Source organism: Teleopsis dalmanni, chromosome 2, assembly GCF_002237135.1.
Source record: "Teleopsis dalmanni isolate 2A chromosome 2, ASM223713v2, whole genome shotgun sequence".
In the NCBI taxonomy this organism is placed as follows: Eukaryota; Metazoa; Arthropoda; class Insecta; order Diptera; family Diopsidae; genus Teleopsis; species Teleopsis dalmanni.
The window spans coordinates 40,761,246-40,771,665 of NC_051847.1; the positions used below are offsets into that span (position 1 = coordinate 40,761,246).

General features: G+C 35.3%; 1 protein-coding gene across 1 annotated transcript; it reads left to right on the top strand.

The window, feature by feature from the left end:
* The first annotated feature begins 4,319 nt into the window (after nucleotides 1–4,319).
* LOC119678492 (toll-like receptor 7) lies at nucleotides 4,320–10,361 on the top strand. Its single transcript, XM_038090349.1, has one exon. The coding sequence runs from the start codon at nucleotides 4,896–4,898 to the stop codon at nucleotides 9,240–9,242; it is 4,347 nt and encodes a 1,448-aa protein (XP_037946277.1). The 5' UTR covers nucleotides 4,320–4,895; the 3' UTR covers nucleotides 9,243–10,361.
* Nucleotides 10,362–10,420: the final 59 nt, after the last annotated feature.

Consider the following 10,420-nt stretch of genomic DNA (forward strand, 5'->3'; position numbering starts at 1 on the left):
AGAATTTTACTCATTCACAGCGAAATAATATTATTTCAAATTTTAAATTTGCTCCTGGCATATGACAATAAAACTTTTAATAAAATATGAGTTTCCTCATTAGTTAAAACTACTAACGTATCTATTTCCAACAAAAACAAAGCACATAATTAAATGTTAATTTTAAATATATTTTTGAGCTGAAATAAAGTTTATAAAACATAAAAAAAACTTCTCTCATTTAATTAGCAACAATATTTGCTGCCACAATAAATTAATTAACTGAATAAACTTCATTTTGCACTTTTTCCCCCACTGCACATTTTTACCCTTTGACAAAAACAAATGAAAAACACAAATGCAAAGAAAACAAGGAAAAATATATAAACACATGACAACCAAACACAAAGCAAAAAAGTCAAATTAACTAACAAAATCCAATCTGAAGAAAGTAAACACAAAGTTTTTAATGTAATTTTAAGTGGCATAAGCCAAAAAGCTACAACCAAAAACTAACAAGCAAATACATGCACATGCATGCACTTCGTACACAAAACAAAAACAAAAACCAAAATAAAAAGGAAAAGCATTCATACGTAAATAAGTAAAATTTTAACAACAGACGTAACATACTTAGAAAAATGTAAAGCAAACTGCAGAAAACATTAATTTTGAAAAAATACATTTTGAAAAACAACAACATTGGCAGCGACTAACAGCAACTACTCTACTACTGTTACTACTCAGCGTAGGGCAGAATATATGCATTAACATTAATAAAACATAATATGACAAAAACATACATAAAAACACGAGCAAAATCCAATTGCGTTTGCAACAACAACAACTACGCTAACAACAACAACAACTACACTAATAAGAATAACAATAAGCAACAAACAATATGAACACGATAGCTTTCATATAAACTTGCCGAGATATGCTAACACAAATAATGTATGGCAGGCAAAAAACTAGTGTGGAATTTTGTGCAATAACGTGCAAAAGCAACTAAAAAAGCAGTATTAACTAAACAACAAAAGCAAAAGACTAAAAGCAACAAATAAAATGTTAAAACCGCAGCAACTTAAATTCAAACAATTGTACTTGTTTTGTGTAAGTGAAAAAAATACTAAGTGCAATATAACAACAAAAACAAAATATTAATTTGAAAAAAACTTATAAAGCAAAAACTAAAAAGGTAACACAAAAACAACAACAACAACCACAACCAAAATGAGAAAGAAATGCAAAAACAAAATAAGTGCAAAAAGTAAATGTAAAAACAGCAATGCAAAAAAAAAGAGACAAAGAAAAAAGTTAAAATAGTTAAAAATGAGCAACAGCTTGTTGCGCTAACGCAGCAGTAAGCAACAAAAAGGCACACCAACCAGCAGCCAGTGAAGAAAATAATACGTACAATAATATTTAATACTAGTACAGACAACATAGAACAACAACAATACAAACAACAAAAGCAGTGAAAAGTTTTTTTGTTTTTATGAGTAACAGACTACGTAGTACAACAAACAAATGTATAGTTGTTATTGTTGTATTGTTGTTGCCTCAATTCATGTAAAGCTTATGCTATACAAATGAGGGTGGTGGGTGCTATGAAGTTGGAATTGGTATAAAAATTGCAATAAAAGCGCGCATAAAGTTATAGTGAGCAGCAAACATTGTAGAATGTTGATGACGATGATGATGATAATAACGGCAAAGGCGATGATAACGATGACTATGACGAAGAAAAAGAATGGCAACGATAATGATGATTATGTCGCCTCGTGTCAAGTTGTTGCTTTTTAGCCAGTACTGCGCTGTTGACTAAGTGTATAAATAGTATTTTTGTTGCTGTTAAACTTAAGTACGAATTGCATGAGTTTTGGAGCAGTTGCAATTATTTTGTTTTATTTTTTTCTGTTTCTTTTTACAAAAAAATACCATTGGATGCTCTGTTGATGTGCATGTAATTAACAGAGAGAAACTGTAATGCATAACATGTAACATATTTAATGTTAAATAAAAATACATTCATTATGGTAACAAAAGTTTGTGTGTGTGTACGTGTGTGATGGAAGAGCATTTAAATTTTAATTAATTATTAAATATAGTTATTAATAATTAAATGATTTTAACTAGAACCGTTTAATAAAGCTAAGTAATTTAGAGAAGAGGGATTAAAGTATGATTAAATGAATGTTGCAGTAAATTATATGGATCTACAGCGAGTTAATACTTAAGGCAACCTTATAGTGAATTAATAATATCTAAAGCTATCAAATTGCAGGTGATTTAGGGCTAAAACTAATTGCAAGTAAGACTGAGGCATTATGGTTTATATACACCCAAAGAAACCCACTGAAATGTGATAATAATTTCAGTTATTTTAATTTTTTTTATTTAATGAAAAAATGTTAAGTTTGCTTCTACATTATTTTAAATATTATAAAGTAATAAAAATAAAAAATTTTTTGTTTTATTTTTATTTATTACAAAAATATAAATAAGTTTGCTGTTACAAATATTAAATTTTTAATTAAGTCTTAACTTTATAGGTAGAATTTGAAAAATTAATTGAAATTAAATTCATTGGTGAATTTTTTTCAAGTTTATGAAAAAATTATTTTAATGAAATTCTTTAAAAAAATATTTAACAAAATTATGTTAACAATTTTTGTAACATTTTTTTTAACTTTTTGTTAAATTCTTTTTTGTTAAAATTTTTGCCATAAACTATTTTTAAAATTTTTTCCATAAACTATTTTTCAAAATTTTTTAAAATATTACTAAACGAAATTGTTAAAAATATTTGTAAAAATTCTTTTCAATAGCTAAGTTTATGCAGAAATTATTTTTCAAAATTATATTAACAATTTTTGCAAATTCTTATTTTTCAATAAACAAATTTATTTAACATTTTTCTAATTATCATTTATTTAGATTAAACATTTAAATGGCACTCTTATAGTTTAAGCCAAAATTTATATAAATATCAATTCAAATTTTATTTTCTAAAATATTATAACACGTAAATTTTAGTTCAAATTCATTGGCAACTTCCGCAACACCACAAACTGCATTCATAAATGCAAAATGATGACTGCACTGGGTTTGCTTGTTGCAAACCCAGTTTGTATGTAACTTCTTTACATTTTCATTTTTATGAGCTCACTAGCTCACTGCTTACTCGCTAATCCCAACTCCCTTACAAAAAACAATAACAACAAATCCCAAACAGTAGTGTAAGTAGAGTAGTTAGCCTGTTGAGTGCTGGAGCTGTGCCATGTAAAAAAATCTAAAGCAAAAGTTTGTATGTGCGTTTGGCTACAATTGCATATTGCTGCATGCAAACCCAAGCTGCTGTTATACTCACGCACACAAATACTAAATGTAAAATAATTTCGCTCTTGCACATTTACTATACTATACGTGTGTAAAAGAGAATTTACATTAATAAATGACCGGCCGGTTTGTAAATTTTTGTTTTTGCCTTACATGCCTTCCATGCCTAACATGAAATGAAATTTTTGTTTTGTATAAAATGTTTTACATGGTTTGGTGTTTTGTTGTTGGTGTTGTTGTTGTTGTGACTTTGTGTAGTTGAACTGCCGCACATTGAGAAGTAACAATAAAGCAAACAACAAACAAATTGACACACTGACATACACTCTTGCATGTGTGCAATTGCATTTTATTTTACATTTCCCCTCATTTTATTTTTCTTAACTCATTTTATACTTGTATGCAGCAAGTATGAAAGATTTTGTGGCAAGTTGTGGCAGAATTATGCATGTTTGCATTGATATGGTTATGTTGTACGCTTGCTTGTGCTGTGTTTATTAGTTTGACAATAATGATGTTATATGTCCAGCTGAGCATAATGCATGCACGTATGAGTGGAGTGTATTTTTTGGAGAGCATGAGAGCAAAATCACATGTATGCTATATGTACGTATACGTACGTGACAGTGGCTGCTGTAATATTAAGTATCACACACAATCCTACACACGTACACACAAACACACAACGTATGTATGAAAATATAAAAAAGAGTTTTTCTTTATGCCAGTTAAATGTGTGTTTTGTTTTTGTTGCTGTTGGTTTCATAGCTGTCGTGTTGTCGTAGTCATCGTCGTCGTCGTCGTACAATTCTTGTTGTATATGCGTCGTCGTGGTTGTTGTTGTTGTTGCTGCTGTTATTTTGTGAGTCGTTCACTGTTGCTGTTACGAGTGTGTATGTGTGCGGTGTGCTTGCTTGCTTGCATTGCAAGAACAGTAAAAAATATTTCTATGCGAGTCAATGGAGTCGCAACTAGCAAACTTTATAATCAGTTCGAGTTGAAACGTTAAGCGGTAAACATGTTTTAGAAAAATAGCTCTTGCGTTAAACGTTCAGATACAAGTTAAGTCAAGTCAAGACAAGTAATGTTAATGTTAAAGTAAAAATTTGTGACTTGTATTAAAAAAAAAAAATCTGTTCTAAGACTTATTTGCCGCGTATGAGAATTTAACTTAAAATAAAACAAAAAAAATTATTTAATAAATTAAATAATAAAAATAAGAAATCGCTTAGTCTTGCAACGTAAACGCTTACCAAAAACAAGGATTACGGGTTTTCGGTCTACAACGGCAACAAGCGATTTCCATCATTAACAGTGACTTTTTGTCCAAAGTGTGAAAATGATAACAAGAAAATATTAAGAAATTTTAAAAATCCCAAAAAATAAATATTAAATATCTTAAAATGTGCATTGTAGCATTTGAAAATTGTATAAAATTGTGAAATTAAGAAAAACAAAAAAATTAGAAGCACCTCACAAAACACTTTCAACAGGACGTCTCAGTCCACACACCAAAAATTTTACTAAACACCAATAGTGCAAAAAAAAAATCTTCAAGAATTCTAATCAAAATGCGTGCTTCAACGGTGCAACTTGTGTTAATCGTTTTGTGCTGCTGGCTCAGTAGCGCTTGCGCCCAGTGCTCCTGGGAGTTCTTGCGCACCACCATGGACATAAGGTGTAATTTGCGTGCCATCGAGTCTACCGCGCCGCTCGACTTGCAAGTAGCCGAAACCGCAAATCGCTTAGAGATACAATGCATGAGCGATTTGCTCTACGCGAGTGAGTTGCCCGCGAACTCCTTCGCGCGTCTACAGAAACTCTCTCAACTGCATTTGGACTCGTGCAAAATGCAACGTGTGTCCGCAAACGCTTTCGAGGGTCTAATGTCATTGAAAAGCTTGTCGCTGCAAACGCACAACTCGGTCTGGGGTCCAGGAAAGACGCTAGAAATTTTGCCCACCTCGTTTTACGGTTTGCGTGAGTTGAACGAATTGAACTTGGCCGACAATAATATCCGTCAGTTACCAGAAGGTGTTTGGTGCTCTATGCAGAATTTGCAAGTCTTGAATTTAACATCGAATCGTATACGTGCAGCTGAAAATCTGGGTTTCTCAGAGAAAATGTGTTCACTGAATGGCGCCAGTGGTGGTGCTGAGTTGCAAGTGTTGGATGTATCGTTCAATGAATTGCGTGCGTTGCCCGATGTTTGGGGTGCATCACGTTTACGTCGTCTTCAGCAGCTCAGTTTACAACATAATAATATCAGCACTTTTGCGGCTAATGCGCTGGCCGGTTTGAGCTCATTGCGCGTACTCAACTTGTCATATAATCACCTAGAAACTCTACCTGCAGAAGCATTTGCTGGCAATAAAGAACTACGTGAGATACACTTGCAAGGCAATGAGTTGTACGATCTACCAAAAGGTTTGTTTCATCGTCTAGAACAACTATTAGTGCTGGATTTAAGTGGTAATCAATTAACAAGTCATCATGTGGATAATAATACATTTGCTGGGCTAATACGACTGATTGTGTTGAATTTGGCTAACAATGCTTTGACACGTATTGGTGCCAAAACCTTTAAAGAGTTGTATTTTCTACAAATACTCGATATGCGCAATAATTCTATTGGTCATATTGAAGACGGAGCGTTCCTGCCATTGTACAATTTACACACTCTTAATTTAGCTGAAAATCGTTTACACACATTGGACAACAAAATCTTCAATGGTCTTTTCGTTCTAACCAAACTGACACTAAATAACAATTTAATTAGCAATGTCGAGACGCAAGCGTTCCGTAACTGCTCCGATTTAAAAGAGCTTGATTTGAGCTCGAATCAATTAGCTGATGTACCTGAAGCTGTGCAAGATTTAAGTATGCTGAAAACGCTCGATTTAGGTGAGAATCAAATTTCCGAGTTCAAAAATGGCACATTCAAGAATCTTAGTCAATTAACTGGTCTACGCCTCATTGACAATCGTATTGGCAATATAACAATTGGCATGTTCAGTGATTTACCACGCCTGAGCGTACTCAATTTGGCCAAAAATCGTATACAAGCCATTGAACGTGGCGCCTTCGACAAAAATTCCGAAATAGAAGCCATACGTTTAGATAAAAATTTTCTCACTGACATTAATGGCATTTTTGCTACATTAGCTTCGTTACTCTGGTTAAATCTGTCCGAAAATCATCTCGTTTGGTTCGATTATGCCTTCATACCTTCAAATCTAAAATGGTTAGATATACACGGCAACTATATTGAAGCTTTGGGTAATTACTATAAACTACAGGAGGAGATACGTGTCACCACACTCGACGCCAGTCATAATCGCATTACAGAAGTCGGTGCCATGTCAGTGCCAAACTCCATTGAACTGCTCTTCATCAATAACAATATTATTAACCAAATACAAGCCAACACCTTCGTCGACAAAACGCGTCTGGCGCGCGTCGACTTGTATGCTAATGTACTATCGAAAATTTCCTTGAATTCGCTTCGCGTAGCGCCCGTTGCTGCTGATAAGCAAGTACCTGAGTTTTATCTTGGCGGCAATCCATTCGAATGCGACTGCTCAATGGAATGGTTGCAACGCATTAACAATATGACCACCCGCCAGCATCCAAAAATCATCGACTTAGGCAATATCGAGTGTCTAATGCCGCACAGTCGCAATGCGCCCATACGTCAATTGTCTTCGCTTAGCAGCAGCGACTTTGTCTGCAAATATGAATCGCACTGCCCCGCTACTTGCCACTGCTGTGATTTCGAACAATGCGACTGCGAAATGGTTTGTCCTGACAATTGTACCTGTTTTCACGATGCTACCTGGTCGACAAACATCGTCGACTGTGGGAAACAAAATCGTATTAGTCTGCCAGCACGCATTCCCAACGATGTTACTGATTTGTATTTGGATGGCAATAATCTTCCTGTGCTCGACGCTCATGTCTTGGCTGGGAAACGCAATTTGCGTGCACTCTACCTGAATGCGTCTAATGTTATGTCTCTGCAGAATGGCACCTTCGGAGATCTGAGCATGCTGCGCACCTTACACATGGAAAACAATAAATTGCAATCCTTGGCAGGCATAGAGTTCGCACAATTGACATTATTGAAAGAATTGTACTTGCACAATAATCTACTGAGTCACATATCGAATGCCACATTTACACCTCTGGTCTCGTTGAAAGTCTTGCGACTCGACAATAATCGACTGAGTGCCATGCCCATTGCGCAACTAGCAAATTTGCAGTATCGTAACAATCTACAGGGTTTGACTATTGGACGCAATGCTTGGTCCTGTCGTTGTCAGTTCTTGCAAGAGTTGGCACAATTCGTTTCCGATAATGCTATGGTTGTGCGTGATGCACATGACATCTACTGTGTGGATGCAGGCGTGAAGCGCGAACTAGATTTGACTACTACGAACAGCGTGGACTGCAGCGAATTGTTGGAGGCAGCAAGTAATATGGCATCACAAGATTTGGCAGGTGGTTATGTACCACTCCTGGCAGCTGTGTTGGTGTTGATCTTCCTAATTGTTGTGCTAATCATTGTGTTTGTCTTCCGTGAGTCTGTGCGCATGTGGCTCTTTGCACATTATGGCGTACGCGTCTGTGAACCACGTTTTGAAGATGCAGGCAAACTTTACGATGCTATTATTTTACACTCAGCCAAAGACTATGAATTCGTGTGCCGTAATATAGCAGCTGAACTAGAGCATGGCCGTCCACCTTTCCGTCTATGCATACAGCAACGTGATCTGCCACCAGAAGCTAGTCATTTGCAAATTGTGGAAGCTGCACGCGCTTCACGTAAAATCATACTTGTGCTTACCCGCAATCTGCTAACCACAGAATGGCAACGTACTGAATTCCGCAATGCATTCCATGAATCTCTACGAGGTCTAGCACAAAAGCTCGTCATCATCGAAGAAACAAATGTCTCTAGCGAAGCTGAAGATGTAGCCGAACTAGCGCCATATCTAAAATCTGTGCCATCAAATCGTCTATTGACTTGTGATCGTTACTTCTGGGAAAAACTGCGCTATGCCATACCAATTGAGTTGTCACCACGCGGTAACAACTATACATTGGATCATCATGAACGCTTCAAGCAACCAGTTTCACCAGGTGTCATCTTTCGTCAAGCACCACCGCCACCCGCCTACTATCAAGAAGATATGGAAGCTAACTATTCTTCAGCCACTACCGCCACACCATCGCCACGCCCTAATCGTCATGGTGCACGCGTTGATGCCATACCTATGCGCCCACCCTCCGAACATATCTATCATAGCATCGAATCGGAATATAGCGCCTATGAACAACAGGAGGCGCTTTCGATGATACCAAACGGTGGTAGTGCTGCCAATTTCATGCAACATCCAGCGGCACATCATTCTCATCATCATTTACAACAGCAACAACAACTGTTAGCACCAGTCATGGGCAGTTACCGCAACCACGCACAAAACAACCCTCGTGGTGCGGGGCACCACTCCGCAGCGTTACTGCAACATCAGCAACAACAACAACAGCAGCAGCAGCAACAGCATTGGCGACCAGCGATGTGTGTCACACAACAAACGAATGCGAATTCCTTGCTAAACACCAATCAGCAACAAGCTGGTGCGCCAATACATTTGCGCACGGGCAGCAACCTGAGCCAGGCTAGCACAAGCACACAATCTACTTCAGCGGCAGCCCAAACACCACAACCACAAGCTTCAACATCCGCAGCAGCAGCAGCGGCCGCCGCTGCCGCTATTACAGCAGCTGCCAACAATTCAGGTGCGAACACAAATGAGGGTATAATAGCAACTGGAATCGCAACAACAACACCAACGAACGCATCGAACACAACAACAGCAACAAACAAGAACAATGGCCAAGCATTCTTAGTCTAAATGCTAAGTGCTAAGCTTTAAGTTTGTGTTTGGTGTTGTTGTAGTTGTAGTTGTTGTTATTGTTATTATTGTAATTGTTCCTGGTTCCCCCTTGCTGGCTGGCATGCTTTCGCAGTGCTGTTGTTATTGTCAAGTCTTTGTTATGTTATTGCCGTAAGTACGTAGCAGCCATTTACGACGCCATCTTAACTCTTCAAACAAAATAATATAAAACAAAAGCACAAAAGCATAAGCATAAAAGCAACAACACAACGCAAGAACATAAAAGCAGCAAAAGCAGCAGAAGCAGAAGAAGTAGCAGAAGTTTTATGTGTTAAGCATAACACGCAAGAGTACACACATGCAGCAAGTAATGCCACACTGTTGTTGCTGTCTTTTGTTGTTGTTGTTTTATATTCCATTAATTTGACATTAATATTAAAAATTAAAAATTTAAACAAAATTAACTAAGTATGAAATGCAAAAAAAGACTTTCCATAGGATAGCGACTTCTTCATATATATATGATTTGTATATGTGTGTTTAGATGTCTCTGTGTGCGTGTTACGTGTGTAGTTTCCTACGTATAAACACTTTTCAAATTCAATGTGATATTAAATAATTTTTAATTGTATGTATGTAAACTTTTTGTTGTCACTGTAAATTATATATAAATATATACGAAAACAAAAAAATAAGATAAAACTAATTAATATTAAAAAATTAACGTTAGACTAGTAAATTTATGACTATTTAAAAATATTAAATATTTATAGGTGTTAATTAAAAATAAAACAAAAACAAAAAAAAACAAATGTAATAAAAGCACATATTTCATTGTAAATAAACAAATTAGCGGATTTATGTATTAACTTGTATGAATGTATGTAAATTAGTAAAACGACTAAGCAAAGCAGAATGGCTAATTTATTAACTATTTCTGGCAGAACTACTAAAAATAAAATATATTAACTAAAAAGTAAAAACAAAAACAAAAAAAGCGACAAAAAATTACTTAAATTAAATTTTAAGTGGACTGATAGTTTCTTATAGCGAAATCCTACTGAAGTATATAATTAAATATTCTAGAATTTGCAAATTGTTAATTATTTTCCATTTAAAATTTTAGCGAAAATGTTTACTAATTCAAAAAAAAAAAAAAAGCAGAAAAATATAAACACAAATGATTTTAATAATTA

What these genes read in the sequence shown, in the direction of transcription:
- LOC119678492 (XM_038090349.1), top strand. Translation starts at nt 4,896, where the DNA reads ATGCGTGCTTCAACGGTGCAACTTGTGTTAATCGTTTTGTGCTGCTGG.